This window comes from Notamacropus eugenii, chromosome 5 (genome assembly GCF_028372415.1).
Source record: "Notamacropus eugenii isolate mMacEug1 chromosome 5, mMacEug1.pri_v2, whole genome shotgun sequence".
Taxonomy (NCBI): domain Eukaryota; kingdom Metazoa; phylum Chordata; class Mammalia; order Diprotodontia; family Macropodidae; genus Notamacropus; species Notamacropus eugenii.
The window spans coordinates 343,716,863-343,735,166 of NC_092876.1; the positions used below are offsets into that span (position 1 = coordinate 343,716,863).

Consider the following 18,304-nt stretch of genomic DNA (forward strand, 5'->3'; position numbering starts at 1 on the left):
TTTACTTCTATATCCTCAAAGCCTAGTATGGTTGCTGGTAGGATACACACATTTGATGCAGTGAAGCCATCAATGGTATATTCACCTGAAAACTGAGATGGGAAAGGGGAAGGAACACTGGGGCAGAAAGAGGTGTGGGATCTATGGGGAAGGGTCCTTGCCTTTCTGAGATGTGTGTTTCTCCACTTCTCCTTTGTAATCAAACCCGACTGCTGACTGGGGAGGAACAAGAGACACTTGATCAAAGCATCATCTGCCAAACACACACCTTCTCTCCCTCCCACCTTCCACTCCTACTGCTTGCCAAGCACTGAGGGGTTCATGCATGGGGGAGGTTTAAGACAGTTGTTGTGGACATGCTCCCTCACATCACCAGACTCAAGAACTTACAAGGTTATTATCATGGAGTGGTTTGTGGATACTCTACTAGCCCACATCTCAAATTCCCTGATCTGTCATCCAAGGCCCCATCATCTGGTTCTATCTTCCTTTCCAGCCTTGTTTCATACAACTCACTGTCACACGCTCTATGCTCCCACCAAACTGTACTGTTACCTGTTCACACAGTTGCCTTGTCCTTTCCCATCACTATATATTTTCATACCCTGTTCCCCAAGCCCTGAATAGATTTCCTTCTCTCTTCCTATAGATATTCTTCTTCTACCTCAAGGTCCACTTAACACAATATCTCCTCCATGAAGCCTTCCCTGATACCCATCAGCTAGAAGTGATTCCTCATTCTTGAAATCTCTTGGCACCCTTGGTTTGACCTCTCATGTACGCAATTATTTTCTAATTTGTAGTGTAGCTATTTGTGCTAATCTTATTCTACCTTGTAGTTTGTAAAGTCCTTCGGACCATAGTTGTTTTTTTTTATTCAGTTATCCCAAAAGCTTTGCACAAAATATGAAATTAATAAATAAATATTTGTTGAATTTATTTGATTAGAATTGACTCAATGCAGTGCCCATTCTTTGTGACTTTGAGGTTCCCATTGTCCAAAATGTCTTCTTCCCCTCATTAGCTGTCAGTGGAAAGCCTAATAGATTTCTTTGAGGAACTCCCTGGGGTGGGAGTGATGGATTGAGAGTGATGAATGGAGACATTCCAGGTGAAGGCTTGGTCCATGATTGGGCAAAATCAAGGGTTGCAAACTGCCCTATCCCAAACTAGCTCAATGCCTAAGGGTCCCTTAGCAAGGTCTGGCAGAAACTTGTTTTTGTGAGTAGTTAGAAGATACATGAATATGGTTCTGGATTCTTTAGGCAATGTCCCATTGATTGTGCACACAGCTGAATGACGTTTCTAAAGCATATTCCTGACTATATCACCTCCCTACTCAAAGAACTCCAACGACTCCTGCTTACCTTTGGGATCAGAAAGCAAACAACTTTGTAGAATATTTAAAACTCTTCACTATGTGCCCTTTCTCATTTTTTTTTTACGTTTTCTATGTTACTGCCATCTATAATCTCAACAATGTGGCCAACCAACCTTACTTGCTTTTCCTCATATTTGGCACTGCTCAATTTCTTATCTCTGTGTCTTCGCTGTGGTCATCCCTGTGCCTGGAATACTCTGCCTCCAAATCTCTATCTCTTAGAATCTCTAGTTTTCTTCAAAATTTAAGTCAAATTATACTGTTCATAGGAGGCCTTTCCCAGTTCCCATACCTAATAGTGCCTTCCCTTCTAAGATTATATTTCATCTATACTGTATGCATCTTATGTATGCATGTTGTCTCCCCCACTGGAATGGAGGACAGTTTAGCCTGAATCTCACATCTTTCAAGTGAGGCAATCTCACATGAAGTAAAAGGCACTGATGGATGATAGGGAGGGGGAGGTCAGTATGACCAGTTGAGATGGGGTCAAAGAGGCAATTCTTATAGCCATAGGAGTAGGTGTGATGGAGACTGGGGTTCGATTAGACAACCCAAGGCAAGAGACCCTGGTGTCCCACACCTGCCCCTGGAGGTTGGATCTCCCTCATTCCTCCAAGTCCACTCCCTCCAAAGCCAGAACTTCTGAACAAGCCACCAGAAGCCAAAACTAAGGAGAGCAAATGAAGGGGCAGAAAAAGGTTCCGAGCAGAGAAAGTATCTTACCACTCAACTGAGGGTGACAAACACAGGAGTGTTTGTGATAAGTACTTTCTCCTCTTCTCTCTCTCTAGCACCATCTCCATCAGTACTCCTGATATAGTTTGGGAGGAATCCTCTCAGAGTAAGGGGATGTCTTACCTTGTCTACTCGGTCTTTCTGTACCCCATATTGACCGCCAAAGCCTTTGGCATAATCTGAAGAACAGAAAGGTCCACGAGTGAGATCCACAACATAAAACCAAAGAATATGGTAGAGAGATGGAGAGAGAAAAAGAAATATGGAGGACAGGAAGAGAGAGATAGGATACAACTATGAGAGGCTGGGCTTAGAGAGAAGAATGTACAGATGAAGAGATAGGAATACAGATTGGAAGAATGAAATGGGGGCAAAAAAAGTCAGATAAGCAAAAAGAGGCAGATAGTTAAGGAGAGAGAGCTTTCTCACTCCCACCACAACAGGCCTTCCCAGCAGCAGCACTTTAGAGTTTTAGGGTCTCCCCTATGATGTCAATGCAGCCCCTTTAAATGGTGGCTCATAGTCCAGCACCACCTCTCCACTCACTTGTACTTTTCTTGAAATTTTTGTTGGGGATAAGGTACAGTTCATATTTTTGATCACATGAATGTTGGATACTCTCAGCATCCTATTCAACGTAGGAGAAACTCCCTCCACTGATGCAAATCAGCAATTGGTAGGAGTAATGAAAGGTTAATTGCCTTAATTACTTTTACTATTTCTATGAGAGGCAAAAACAGTGTGGTATAAGGGGAGAACCTAGCTGGAGTTAGGAAGACCTTGGTTCAAGTCCTACTCCAGACACATACTGGCTTTCTACCCCTGAGTAGACAGCTAGGTGATAGCCCAGTGGATAGTGTTGGACTTAATATCAGGAAGACCTGTATTCAAATCCTGACTCAGATCTTACTCCCTGTGTGACCCCTGGGCAAGTCATTTAACCTTTCTCAGCCTCAGTTTGCTCATTTCTAAAATAGGGATAATAATAGTACCTACCTCACTGAGTGGTTGTGAAGATCAAATGAGACAACATGTACAAATCACTTTGCAAACTTTAAAGTGCTATATAGATGCTAGCTAGTAGCAGTGGTAGCAGCAGTAGCAGCAGTAGCAAGTCAGTGCCCCAGGTAACTTTCTAAGTCCATAAATTGCAGATAACATAGTAATTTGTATTGGTACAGGGGTTTCCTCACCCCCATTGTTTTATACCAACAAAATCACAGGTCCTGATCCACAAAAAAAAAAAAAAAATTCACATCATGTAGTAGGAAGTAGATTTTAAATTTCTTGCTATAGGTGTACTTGGGAGTTCTGGTTTCAGGAAGAATGGAGAGCAGAGGTAGAGAGTGAGGTAGAGGTAGAGGTAACAGAGTATCAGCTTGTCATTCTGTCCTTTGGTCTCTAATCTCCTTATTTCCACCTTGCTGCTTTTCAGGATTACTCCCTCATCTGTCATCATTCCTTTCTTATTCTTTCCCTCATTTTTCCCTCCCTCCTAGGTCTTCCTCAGCCTCCCTTCCCACATCATTTCTCTTCTATCCCCCATCCAATCACCCTACTCCACCCAAGTCTATTAACCCTCTCTCATCATATTCTCCCCTCAGCACTTCCATCTCTAACATTAACAACATGAAAAGTCCTCCTCTGCTTCTAGAATACCCACTAGGGTTGCTTCATCTGTCCCATCTGTCCCAACCCCTCACTCCCAACAGTTCTCCCCAAACTCTGTTCTAGCCCACCTCTTCCTTTCAGCTCCTTTGGGCCTTTCAATCTCTCCAACTTACCTCTCTGGGACTCATGCTTTTCTGTCTCTCCTTTGTAGTCATAGCCAACAGCTGCCTTGTCCAGTTTATCCTTCTCTATCCCATAGCGACCACCAAAGCCCTTGGAGTAATCTGTTAAATGAGAGGGAGATGTCAGACCTGTCAGCATATCTCCAGGATAGAAAAGAATTCAGTCAGACAGTGGAAAGTCGGAATGAGGGCAAGGGAAATGGGGGAAAAGAATGAATTAAGTGTTTATGGGACACAGCATTGTCCAGGTGGAGGAGGGAGTGTGAAGGACAGGGTATGACATGTCCAGGCTTCTTCTATTAGTTTGAACTCAGCTGCTTCACTTCTAATTTAGGGCAAAGCACCCTTCCTACCCCCTTCTTCCTCTGCCCTTTCCCTTTGTTCTTTTTTCCCTTCCCTTTTTCTGAACACATGGTGGGGAAACTATTCTACTTATTCTCTCTCCCCACCCCTTCCACAAGGTTCTGAAATCTAGAGGTAAGTCACAACACAGTCATAGGCATAGTAAGCTCCTTGAGGGAAGGAATGGGTTCATTTATTTCTATATCCTCAAAGCCTAGTATGGTTGCTGGTAGGATACACGCATTTGATGCAGTGAAGCCATCAATGGTATATTCACCTGAAAACTGAGATGGGAAAGGGGAAGGAACACTGGGGCAGAAAGAGGTGTGGGATCTATGGGGAAGGGTCCTTGCCTTTCTGAGATGTGTGTTTCTCCACTTCTCCTTTGTAATCAAACCCGACTGCTGACTGGGGAGGAACAAGAGACACTTGATCAAAGCATCATCTGCCAAACACACACCTTCTCTCCCTCCCACCTTCCACTCCTACTGCTTGCCAAGCACTGAGGGGTTCATGCATGGGGGAGGGTTAAGATGGTTGTTGTGCACCTGCTCCCTCACATCACCAGACTCAAGTACTTACAAGGTTATCATCATGGAGTGGTTTGTGGATACTCTACTAGCCCACATCTCAAATTCCCTGATCTGTCATCCAAGGCCGCATCATCTGGTTCTATCTTCCTTTCCAGCCTTGTTTCATACAACTCACTGTCACACATTCCATGCTCCCACCAAACTGTACTGTTTCCTGTTTACATAGTTGCCTTGTCCTTTCCCAACACTATATATTTTCATACCCTGTTCCCCAAGCCCTGAATAGATTTCCTTCTCTCTTCCTATAGATATTCTTCTTCTATCTCAAGGTCCACTTAACACAACATCTCCTCCATGAAGCCTTCCCTGATTCCCATCAGCTAGAAGTGATTCCTCATTCTTGAAATCTCTTGGCACCCTTGGTTTGACCTCTCATGTACTCAATTATTTTCTAATTTGTAATGTAGCTATTTGTGCCAATCTTATTCTCCTTCATAGCTTGTAGAGTCCTTCAGACCAAACTGTCATTTTTTTATCCACTTATTCCAAGTACTTTGCACAGAATATGAAATTAATAAATAAATATTTGTTCAGTTGATTGGATGAGAACTGACTCAATGCAATGCCTGCCCTTTCTGACTTTGAAGTTCCCACTGTGCAAAATGTCTTTTGACTTCTTCCCCTTATTAGTTCTCAGTGGAAAAATTAACAGATTTCTTTGAGGAACTCCTTGGGATGGGAGTGATGGATTGAGAGTAATGGTTGGAGAGATTCTAGGTGAAAGCTTGGTTCATGATTGGGTAAAATCAAGGGGTGTCCCCAACTAGTTCAAAGCCTAGTGGTCCCTTAACAAAATCTAGCAGGAACTACTTCAGTCAATCATAGATATTTATTAATAATGCTTGGTTTTGTGCATAGTTAAAAGATACATGGATATGGTTGTAGATTCTTTAGGCAAGGTCCCATCCATTGTCCACACAGCTGAATGATGTTTCTAATACATAGTCCTGACTCTGTCATCTCCCTACTTGTTGAACTCCAATGTCTCCATCTTACCTTTGGGATCTGAAAGCAAACTATGCTATATACCATTTAAAGCTCTTTACTACCTACCCCCTTCCAATCTTTCCAGGCTTCTTCTGTGCTATTTCCTTCTACAATCCCAACAATCTGGCCAACCAACCTTATTTGCTTTTCCTCCCTCTTCGCACTACTCAGTCTCACCTCTGTGTGTTTGCCATGGTTGTCCCCATGCCTGGAATACTCTGCCTTCAAACCTTTATCTCTTAGAATCTCTATTTTTCCTAAAGATTTAACTCAAAATGCACTTTCCATAGGAGGTCTTTTCCTGTTTCCACACCTAATAGTGCCTTCCCTACTAAGGTTATACTTCATCTACATTGTATGCATCCTGTATATGCATGTTGTTCCCCCTGCACTAGAATATAGGACAGAGTATGTAGCCCAATTTAGCCTGAATCTCACATCTTCCAAGTGAGGCAACCTCACATGAAATGAGAGACACTGATGGATGACAGGGAGGGGGAAGTCAGGGTATTATAGTCACAGGGAAAGAGACTGGGGTTCAATTAGACAACCCAAGGCAAGAGACCATGGCGTCCTATACCTGCCCCTGGGTGTTGGATCTCCCTTACTCCTCCAAGCCCACTTTCCCCAAAGCCAGGACTTCTGAACAAGCCACCAGATGACAGAGCTAAGGAGAGCAAATGAAAGTGCAGAAAGGGGTTCAGAGCAGAGAGGGTATCCTAGCACTCAACCTGAACAAAGGGTGACACAGGAGGTCAGAAATAAGCACTTAACTCCCACTCTCCCTCTCCAGTAACATTTCCATCAATACTCTTGGTATAGTTAGGGAGGAATCCCCACAGAGCAAGGGAGTGTCTTACCTTATCTACTCGGTCTTTCTGTACCCCATATTGACCACCAAAGCCTTTGGCATAATCTGAAGAAAAAAAGGAATGCAGGAGTCAGGCCTAGGAGATAAAGCTGAAGATTGGGGAAGAGAGATGGAGAGAAAGAGAACAGAATACGAACAACAGGAAGAGATATGGCACAACTATGAGAGGCTTAGCTTAGAGAGAAGAATGTACAGATGAAGAGATATGAATGTATTGAGAGAAAGAAATGGAGGCAAAAGAAAATCAGGTGGGGATAGGCAAAAAGAGGCAGAGAGTTAAGGAGAGAGAGCTTGGTAGGCAGCTAAGGTGATAGCTCAGTGGATAGTGTTGGATTTGGAGTCAGGAAGACTTGAGTTCAAACCCTGACTGGGATACTTACTACCCGTGTGACCTTAGGAAAGTCATTTAACTTTTCTCAGCCTGTTTGCTCATTTCTAAAACGGGGATAATAACAGCACCTACCTCACAGAGTTGTTGTGAAGATCAAGTGAGACAACATATACAAAACACGTTGCAAACTTTAAAGTGCTATATAAATTCTATATTATATAATAATATATTTATATTATATATTATATAAAGTGCTATACAAATTCTAGCTAATCGCAGCAGTAGTAGTAAGTCATTGCCTCAGATAAAGTTCTAAGTCCATAAATTGCAGATAACATAGTAATTTGTCTTGGTAGAGGGGATTCCACACTACAATTGCTTTATACCAACAAAGTCACAGGTCCCGATCCTCAAAAAAATTTTTTCACATCATGAAGTAGAAAGTAGATTTTAAATTTCTTATTTTAAGTGTATTTCATGCTTCTTGCTAGTCATAGTTCCAGGAAGAATGCAGAGCAGAGAGTGAGGCAGAGGTAAAGAGGTGAGACTGAGAGTATCAGCTTGTCATTCTGTCCCTTGCTCTCTAATCTCTCTATTTTCACCTTGTTACTTTTCAGGATTACTCCCTCATCTGTCATCATTCCTTTCTTATTCTTTCCCTTATTTTCCTCTCTCTCCTAGGTCTTCCTCAGCCTCCCTGCTCATATCATTTCTCTTCTACTCCCCCATCCAATCATCCCACCCCATCCATTCCTATTTACTCTCTCACATCATATTTCCCGTCCCACCCCCAGCACTCCCATCTCTAGCACTTCCAACATGGAAGTCCTCCTCTGCTTCTAGAATACCCACTAGGGTAGCTTTAGGAGTAGAAGTACTCTGTCCCATCTGTCTCAGTCCCTCAGTCCCAATAGTCCTCCCCAAACTCTGATCAAGCCCACCTTTGGGCCTCTCAATCTGTCCAACTCACCTCTCTGGGACTCATGCTTTTCTGTCTCCCCCTTGTAGTCATAGCCAACAGCTGCTTTGTCCAGTTTGTCCTTCTCTACCCCATAGCGACCACCAAAGCCCTTGGAGTAATCTGTTGAATGAGAGGGAGATGTCAGACCTGTCCATCTCAGTCAGAGAAAGGAAAATGAGAATGAGCCCAAGGGAAATGGAGGAGAGAATGAACTAAGTAGGTGCTTATAGGACAGAGCACAGTCCAAGTGAAGGGGAGAATGTGGAGGACAGGGTATAACATTCCTAGGCTTCTATCAGTTTGAATTCAGCTGCCTCACTTTTAATTTAGAACAAAGCACCCTTTCCACCCCCTTCTTCCTCTTCCCTTTCCTTTTGCTCCTCTTCCTCCTTCCCCACTCCCAAACACCTTTAGAGAAGCTACAAGAATACTTTCCCTACTCCCCACCCTCTATAATGTTTGGAAATCTAGGGACAAGTCAGGGCACAGGGGATAGAAATAGTAAGTTTTTTGAGGGCAGGAGCAATTTTTTGTCTTTTTATCCCCAAAGTCTAGAAAGGCATCATGGAAAAATTGATAGAGAGCTGGCCTCTGAGACAGGAAGACCAGATACATACTGACTGTCTGACCTTGAACAAAACACTTAACTTCCCAGTGAATTTATTACTGAAAAATGACCAACCTACCTTGGTGAAGGATATTCCTCATTTGAAAATTGCCTATACCAATGAAATCACAGTTCCAGCCCCATCCCTAACCTATCCCCAAAGCCTGGGGATATCTGGCAAACAACAAGCATTTAATAAATGCTTATTGACTGATAATACAGTAAAACTATAGATTGGGCTAGACACCTGAAAGCTGAGATGAGGAGGGAGTTGGCAAGTCAGTGCAGAGGTAACCGTAAGGAAGAGGTAACCATACAGGACTGACAGGGAAGGGTACTTGCCTTTCTGAGATGTGTGTTTCTCCACTTCTCCTTTGTAATCAAATCCGACTGCTGACTGGGGAGAAGGAAGGGAGATTTAATCAAAACATCAGCCGCTCCACAGATCCATTCTTTCTCCTACTTTGTTATTCCACTCCCTGCCAAAGATTGGGTTGTGAGGGTTCCCAGTACAAATGAGGGCTTGGTCGGTCTTCCTCTTGAAGTGGACCAAAATGACATCACTATACTACAGTAAAGTTTAGTGTGTCCAGCTGTGGCGGGCCAGACCAATATGAGCTTGGAATGTTCTACCACAGGTCAGGCACAAACAGTCCATGTGAACATTTGGGGTGGCTTCTCTAAGTCTGTGCATCTCATGTTTGTTTTTGTTGTTTTGTTGTTTTTTTTGAGCTAATTCAGTTCTGCTTTCAAGTCTATTGGATTTTGTGTTGTCTGTAAATGTGTGCACATTCCTCATACTGATGGTGAATGAAATCATCTTTGCAGATGTTTTTGTACATTTGTGTGTACGTGTGTGTGTGTGTGTGTGTGTGTGTGTGTGTGTTTTGACTGCAGGGTGGGATCCTCACCTACTGAGGTAATCAGGCCAGGGTTGGGTAAGCAGACAATTTTTAGGGCACCTTTTCCAGCCCCTTTCTCACACCAGTGAGTATGATCCTTAACTTGTAGGCACTACCCTACTCTATCCCTAGGCTCAAGTTCTTACAAAATTAGCATCACAGAGAAGTTTATGGGGTCTTTAATGTTACATCTCTCAAATTCCTTAATCTGTCATCCAAAGCACACCATAACCTAATTCTAAATTCCTTTCTAGTCTTATTTTAGACAACCCCTTTTCACGTACCCTTCACTCCTGCCAAATAGGACTGTCCATCCCTTTACATTTTCACACCCTATTTCCCAGGCTCAGAATGAATTTCCCTCATGTCTCTGACTACCAACATTCTACCTCCATGAAGTCCTCTCTGATTCCTACCAATGACCCCTCTGAATCTTTTGGGATGCTTGCTTTGAACTCTTATACACTTGATTTATGTACTAGGTTGCCAGTACATGGATTTGATTTGGGCATATTTAGACAAGGGAAGTGATAACCATTCAATCATATCCCTTATACAGCAGCCAAAGTGATAAGATGGCACATAATAATGCTTAATAAATGATTTCTGTATTTATTGAGCCATGGAACCTCCTGGAATTTTCTCCCTTCCTCCCATCCCACCCCCAATGCCCAGGGTCCTTTTCCAGACCTAGACTGTATGCTTCAATAGTTAGACAGAGGTCCCTATATTCCGGTCATGTATTTTATATGCCTCTTGGCGGAGCAAAGGGTATCCCTTACCTTGTCTGCCCGATCTCTCTCGACTCCATATTTGCCGCCAAACCCTTTAGCAGCATCTGTCTGAGATGAGTGCTTCTCTACCTCAGCAACATACTCATGGCCAAGTGCACTCTGCAAAGGCCAAAAAGAGAGTCAAGGTCAGCATTGCCAGGGACAGATACACACAGGAAGATACAGGGCAAGGAAAAGACAAACAAAGAAAGGACTGGCAAAGATGAAATGTAAGAACACACACCAAAATTCCAGCCTGTGTCAGGCTCATGGTCCACATGAGAGAGTGTGGGGCAGAAATCTCTTTTGCAGAAGGATCCAGTTGTTTTGGGTGCATCCCTTTTTCCTGCTTGATCTAATCCTCCTTCACTCCTCGACTTTTCCTGGAACTCCCCCCACCTCTACTGCCTGTAAACTCCTTTGCTTCATCCTTATAAAGATGGAATCTTACTGAAGAATCCCCAGCATGTCTCTTCTTGTGACGCCTGAGCAAGAACTTGGCCATCGCCATGAAACTCATGACCCTTGGTGTCCTCTCCAAGCTTCTCTGCTGTGGAGAATATGGAGGATCCAGGAGGTTCCTCCCCCAATCTAATGGAAGAAGTGACTGAGAGTTTTTAAAATCAGATCCAGGGAAGCCTTCCTGGGAGGTCATTGATGATGCCTTCCCTCTTTTGCAGACATGAAGATCATCACACATTTCTTATAGCATCACTTCCTAGCCCTGGTTTGGACTTGTCAGGATCTTGTCCAAATCACTGAGACTAATGTATGAAGATTGAGAATTACCCTGGCTGTCTCCTTCTTGCTGCCCTGCCCCTAGGCATCCCAGGTCATCCCTTGTGAGAATTAAAAGGCCAACAGCTTTATCAATTTACCACCTGGAGAGGTAGCAGGGTGGTATTAGTGGAGAATCAGGAAGATCTGAGTGTTGGAGTCCCACTTTTGCCACAGACTATGTGACCCTGGTCCAGTCACTTCTCAACCTCCAGGCAACTCTCTAATAATAGTTAGCATTTATATCTCACGTAAAGGTTTGAAAAAGCACTTTGTACATGTTAACTTATTTGATCCTCATAACAACCCTGGGAGGTCATTTTTATTCCCATTTTTCAGTGGAGAAAACTGAGACTGAAAGGTAAAGTGACTTGCCTAAGGTCACAGAGCTAGTGCATGTCTAAAGTAGGATTTGAACTCAGGTCTTCCTGATTCCAGGTCTGGCAGTCTCTACAGTATGGCACCACCTAGTTGCTGAGAGCCACCTAAGACCATAAACTGAAGAGAATACCAGTTTGTGTTGATTGATGGAGTTTCTTATCAGGAATTCCTTATACCCATGAAAGTCACAGATCTAGTTTAAAGAATCTGTTGCTTAGTGTGATCCTTTTGTGAAAGCTCTCTTTAAGTCACACAGAAGGAATCACAGTTGCCCTCTCTGACATTGTCCTGACAAGTGCAACTTGATAAATGCAACTTGACACCTCATTTTTATATTTTTATGAATGAATTGTCCATGACCCTTTTATAGAGACTGAATGGGCAGACTGACCCTTAAACCAGAGGGGAGGTAAACACTGACCTAAAAGTGCTATATGTGTCATATAATAGATAGTAGATGTAGACCAAGGGTTCTTTATTCATGTTATAGACCTCTTTGGCAGTCAGGTGAGAGTGCTGTGGACCCCTTCTCAGAGTCATGTTTTATAATCTTATTCATAATCAAAAGAAATGCTGAATTTCTAGTAAGCTCTGTAGATACCAAGTGCTGGACTTACAGTTAGGAAGACCTGAGTTTAAGATCTGCCTCAAAATGCTTGTATTTAAATAAAGTCATCAGAATACTTTAAAGAAACAAGTTCATAGATCCAAGGTTAAGAACCCCTGAGTTAGAAGCTAGTGAAAATAAGATGCGATTTTCCTCATCCAAATTCCCAGAACACCTGAAATATATCCACAGACCCTAGATGAAGAACACTGATACAGTCAAAAATCTAAGCTGTCTGTCAGTCATTGTCAAGATTCAGAATTAAGGCTATGCCATGACTCTATGAGGAAGCTGGATAAACTTCAGGAAAACATACAACTCCAGGTAACTCTCCATTATCCACACTCTAGGTAGGGCACCAAAGATGGAGCCAATGCAAAATGTCAGATATCTAAGTCATTTCTCTTTTATTTCAAAATGTACTTGTCTTCTCTTATGTGCATATAGGTGTATCTAATGTTCTGGGAATTCATAATACAAAATGAAGCTACCAGAAAAAAAAAACAACTGAGTAAGAAAGGGTCTTTAAGTTTTTTGGGTTTTTTTTATCTCTTTGCTGATCTCTTCTCCCCACTCCAAACTTAGGATAAACACTAACGCTTCTCAGGCTGAGCAAAAGCACCAAGTAAAGACGAGCTTGTTATACAGTATTTATTTATCATACTGCAGAAAATAAGCTTACTTTGCTTGTTAAATAGATGATGAGCTGTTCATTTGACTTGACTTCAAACCCACTCCTTAACCTGCTACCACTTCTGCACTAGGATTATGGCAGAGAATTAAACGGACAATGAAAAACAACAGAATTTCCCTTGAAGAGAAACTCAGAAGTTCTTCAGCACTATTTTTATTGTTTCTTTGGAGGGAGGACAAGTGTCTTTTTTCTCTTAAGCCTGGGTTCGATTCTGCTGTTTACTACTTGTGTTATCTTGTGCAGGTCCTTTAACTCTCTGGGCCTCAGTTTCCTTGTGTGTAAAATAAAGTTTGGACTAGAGGAGTTCTTAATCTAGAGTCTGTGAAATTGCTTTTTAAAAAATATCTTGATAACCATGTTTCATGTAACTGGTTTCCTTTGCTATCCTGAGTATTTTGTTTTTTGCATTTAGAGCAATTATTCTGACATGGGTGCATAGGCTGCTCCAGACTGCCAAAGGAGACCATTAAAAATTAAAATATAATTACATTATATTTTATTAAAAATCATATGTTTTATATAATAAAAATTATGTGTTATAAAAAAATTAGACGAGATGATCTCTGACGTCTGTTTCAGCTCAGAGTCCCATGATCCTACAATTGGATGAGTTATCTTCAAAGTTTCAATGGAAGACAAGAGTTAAGTCTGATATAATATGCAAACTTTTTTTTTAACATGAAAAGTTTCTGAACCATCTAATCATAAAGTAAAATCTAGGTTTTTCACAATAATCTTGTGTAAGTATTTTAATGGTTTTGTTTTTGTAATCTATACCCAAATAAGAATATTAAAAAAATCACAGAAAGCACAACAAAGCAATCAAGAAACACTGAAACATTACAAATAATAAATAGGAAAATAATTTTTCCTCTGAAGTCAAATTTCAAGGTTATACTGGCTAGATCAATAAGAGGGCAGCGTTCCTAAGAATTTGGCCCCAAATACCTCTGTCTTTTGGAGCTAGAGTATATATTCAGGATAAGGCCTAATGCAGGGATGGAACACCTGCAGCCTCCAGGCCACATGTAGCCTTCTAGGTCCTTGGGTTCTGCCTTTTGACTAAGTCTAAATTTTACAGAACAAAACCTTTCATTAAGGGGATTTGTTCTGTGAAGTTTCAATTCAGTGAAAGGGCTGCACTTGAGGACCTACAAGGTCATAGGTGGCCTCGGAGTTGGCCTAGGGTAAAGATAACTTTGGACACAGTAGAACGGTGAGTACTATACTGAATTGCAGACAAGTGGTGTAATGGTTAAAGTGACAGGCATGCAGTCAAGAAGAGCTGAGCTCAAATCCAACCTTAGACACTTATTGACTGTATGACCTGGGAAAAGTCACTTAACCCTGCTTGCCTCAGTTTCCTCATCTGCAAAATGAGCTGGATAAGGAAATGGCAAACCACTGCAGTATCACGGCCAAGAACATTGCAAATAGGGTCATGGAAAGTCAGACCTGACTGAAAAACAGCTGTACAACAAAGATGGCTTGTTCCAAAGTCCATTAAATAGTAAATTTCATATTTATAAATTTTAATAATTTACAATAAATTAATTAATAATAATTTATAATAAACTTATAAATAATAGTATTTAAATAGTGCTTTAAGATTTGCAAAGCATTTTACAAACATCATTCCATTAGATCTTCACAACAACCCTGGGAGGTATGCACTATTATTGCCCCCAATTTACAGATGAAAAAACTAAAGCCAGCAGATGTTAAGGGACTTGCCCCAGGGTCACAGAGCTGGTAAGTGTCTGAGGGCGCATTCAAACTCAGATCTACCTGACTCCAGGTCCAGTGCCGTGTGCACTATGGGGCCATAAAGTAGTAGGAGAATAAGACAGAGCCCATCACAGTAGACTCAGACATCTTCTTGCTTATGTCTCTTGCAGCTTGGTTTACATGCCTAAAACTCCAACGATCAATTCTGAATCAGCCTATCTGTCCAGCAGGTCTTTTGTCTCCTACTCACCTTGTCCATTCTGTCTCTTTCCACTCCAAACCTGCCTCCATACCCATGGGATGCTTTGGGCCCTGCTTCCAGTTCTTTTTTCTTGAGGACATCATGTTCTTCTGACACTTTGTTCCTCAGCTGGTGGATGCTGGAAGTAACCAAATCACATAGATTCACGGATAATTCAGTGCAACCATTGGCCTGGGAGTTAAGAGTCCTGGCTTGTTATACTAAAGAAACCAGGGTGGCCGAGGTATAGGGATGTCAGAGTAGCACCTATGGGCAATAGGCCTGGGATAAACACCCCAGTGTCTCTCTTTCCCTGGGGATGCCTACCAACAAGAGATAAAAGTAAGGAGAAGCAGAATTTCTGATCCATTATTTGTAAGGTTGACCCACTCCAAAACTGATTTTCCTAGAACTCCAGAGGGTGCAACTGTATGATTCCAGTTAAACTCTGTTTGGGGTGAAACAACATGATTGGGGAGGTAGGGGTGTCTTGATCCTAGGCAGCCTTATCTGCGTATCCAGGCTTCCTTGTGTTATATGTATCCCTAGAGAAGTCTGTTAAGGTCTTCTGAACTTTTTGAGTTGCCATATTTTCCAGAAGAACCCAGAGTATGAAGGAGATGCCAAATGTGTCAAGGACAAAGCCACCACCTGAGCTGATATAATGTGTTGTTTGCATCCCAAGCTGAACTCTCTGTGTGTCTTTGGGAGTCAAGAAAGGCTCCAGACAGTCTGCACTAGGCTTATGAAGCTGGGCCCCATGTAGATAAACAGACCATCCTAACTTCATTGTCTTGCATATGGGTGGGGAACCTGCAACCTTGAGGCCACACATGACCTTCTAGGTCCTTGGGTGCAATCTTTTGACTGAGTCCAAGTTTTATAGAACAAATTCTTTTATTAAAGGGATTCATTCTATGAAGTTTGGATTCAGTCAAAAGACCGCACTAGAGGTCCTAGAGGGCTATATGCGGCCTTAAGGCCACAGGTCTAGCAGTTCCCTAGGGAGAAAAAAATGTGGTTTTTGCCATCACTTTGCTTCTCCCCATCAGGAAAGGTTTTGTCCTTTTCCCACCTTTACTGCACCTTTCCCCCTCCCATGCCATGTCCCTTTAGATGGGGATTCCTGGTATCTCTTCCTTCCTTTGTCCTGCTGTTATAAAAATGCAAACTTCTGTATGGATTGTGAACTCATTGGGTTCCACATGCACGTTCATTTCTTTTATATAAACTTAGTTTTCACAGAAGTTTTGCGAAGTTGTGATTGCCTGTTGACAAGTTGCATATGCCAGGTTGTGTCAGATTTAAGGCACAGAGAACACTGAAAGGCTAAGTGATGACCCAGTCACAGGACTGGGTCAATACAAGTGTATTCTTGACAAAGTCTTCTAAGCCATTTCCTCTGTAGGAACCTGTGTCAGACCCTGATAGAAATCTATATCCTCTGGGTTTTCCTTAACCCTCACAGCAAAGAGGTACCTGGGCAGCAGTGGTTTGTCAGAATGGAGGGGTTGAATTAGGTGCAGAATTTCTGCTCATACCACTCCAGAGACCAGCACAAGAGCTTGGGCATTAGGAAAGGGAATGAGGGAATGCTATAAGAAGACTGTGGTAGAGAGGAGGCTGTCTCTGATTCCTTCTCACAATAGGAAGCAAAGATGACAGGATCAAAGTAGCCCTGTCTTCTGAGGCCATCTGGATGAAATGAAAATGCTTCAGAAACCATAGTCATTACAACTCCACAATGCCCAAACTTCTTCTTGTGCTAAGTGGTTTAGGTAGGGTCAGATTAGACCTGCAGTAATGATGAATATAGATGGGGCCCTATGTGGGGTGCCCACACCTTATCTTAGGACAGAAAAAAAAGAAGTACTTTTAAATAAATCTTGGGAGCCAGGCTAGGGGAAAAAGTGGGAAGGAGAAAGTCAAAGGATAACAGACAGGTAAACAATTATCTCTAGTGGCCAGGAGAGAGGGATTTGACCTGAACCAGGAGTGGAGGAAGTCTGGAACTAGACAGAAAATAGAGACTTCATATGGGACTCTCTTTGTTTCAACTTCCTTATCTGTAAGATGTGGACCTTGAGTAGAAAGAGAGTGAAACTGGAAAGAAAATACAAATTTCACTTATCCTCTCTGAGCCTCAGTTTCCTCATCTATAAAATGAAGAGGTTACAAAGAGATCATAAAAATGGGAAAGGGGACCACGTGTATAAAAATATTTATAGCAGCTCTCTGTGGTGACCAAGAACTGGAAATCAAGGGGATGCCCATCAATTAGAGAATGACTGAACAAGTTGTGGTATATGAATGCAATGGAATACTATTGTGCTATGAGAAACGATAAACAGGAAGACTTCAGAGAGTCCTGGAAGGACTTATATGAACTGATGCTGAGTGAAAGGAGCAGAACCAGGGGAACTTTGTACACAGCAATAACCACAGTGTGTGAGGAATTTTTCTGGTAGACTTAGACCTTCACAGCAATGCAAGGACCTAAAAAATTCCCAGTGGACTCTTGAGGCAAAACACTATCCACATCCAGAGAAAGAACTATGGAATTAGATTGCAGAATGAAGCAGACTATTTTCTCCTATGTTTTGTTTTGTTTTGTTTTTTTCTCATGGTTTCTCCCATTCATTTTAATTCTTCTATGCAACGTGACTAAGGTAAAAATGTACTTAGTAAGAATGTATGTGTAGAACCCATATAAGATTGCATGCCATCTCAGGGAGGGAAGGCAGAGGGAGGGGGAGAAAACCTAAGATTTATGGAAGTGATTGTAGAAAATGAAAAACTAATTAATTAATTAAAATTAAATGAAGGGGTTAGACTAGATGACCCCTAAGGCTTCTTCCAGCTGTAAATCTATGATCCTCTGATGCAACAAATTACTTCTCAGGGATTTAGAAAAAGGAAAGAATAGGAGGCTTTCTTGTGGTAAAAATTTGACCAGTTCTGATTTGGGAGACAGCTTGTTGCTAAGAACCCAGGGCCATGCTGCTTGAGAAAGAGCTTGAACATTTCCTCGAAAGGACAATGACAAGCATGGAAAGGACACTTCCTAGGGAGAAGAGCCCTGGCTAAGGTAAGTGAGGAAATCCTAAGGAGACTCTGTCCCTTTAGGATGGCTTTATTCAGGGTTCTGCTCTATCTAGCATTCCAGGATGCAGAAAAATTGTTGGAGATATTATAGGTCGAATGAAGTATTTGAGAAACAATTAAACATCTCAGAGTGCTGGGAGTCACTCCCTCTTCCTTGTCCTTGTTTCATGTGCCAACGGGTGAGATATCTTTTATGTAAACGTATGTATACCTTATGCATAAGTAAAACTTGTATTTTTTTTTTTATTTGTGAGCAAGAGAAACTTCTCTGCTTTTGATGCTTAAAACAGAAACAAACAAAGAAAAGAAGGGAGGGAAGGAGGGAGGGAGGCAGGGAGGGAGGGAAGAAGGAAGGAAGGAAGGAAGGAAGGAAGGAAGGAAGGAAGGAAGGAAGGAAGGAAGGAAGGAAGGAAGATACAAAATAATTGTTCAGAATGGAACCCAGGCAGGAGGGCAGAGCATAATTAAAGAAAGAAAAATTGGAGGAGTTCA

At 42.0% G+C, this 18,304-nt stretch overlaps 1 protein-coding gene across 2 annotated transcripts in view; it reads right to left on the bottom strand.

The window, feature by feature from the left end:
• The window catches only part of HCLS1 (hematopoietic cell-specific Lyn substrate 1), a 45,403-nt gene that overhangs the window by 9,468 nt on the left and 17,631 nt on the right, over positions 1-18,304 (bottom strand). For both annotated transcript variants that reach the window (XM_072613856.1, XM_072613857.1), the window contains exons 4-12: positions 14,717-14,846; positions 10,289-10,399; positions 8,947-9,001; positions 8,007-8,117; positions 6,695-6,750; positions 4,608-4,662; positions 3,904-4,014; positions 2,243-2,298; positions 162-216 (exon numbers count right to left, since the gene is read on the bottom strand). In XM_072613856.1, the coding sequence (XP_072469957.1) occupies positions 162-216; positions 2,243-2,298; positions 3,904-4,014; positions 4,608-4,662; positions 6,695-6,750; positions 8,007-8,117; positions 8,947-9,001; positions 10,289-10,399; positions 14,717-14,846 (740 nt within the window). The remainder of the gene's footprint in view (positions 1-161; positions 217-2,242; positions 2,299-3,903; positions 4,015-4,607; positions 4,663-6,694; positions 6,751-8,006; positions 8,118-8,946; positions 9,002-10,288; positions 10,400-14,716; positions 14,847-18,304) is intronic.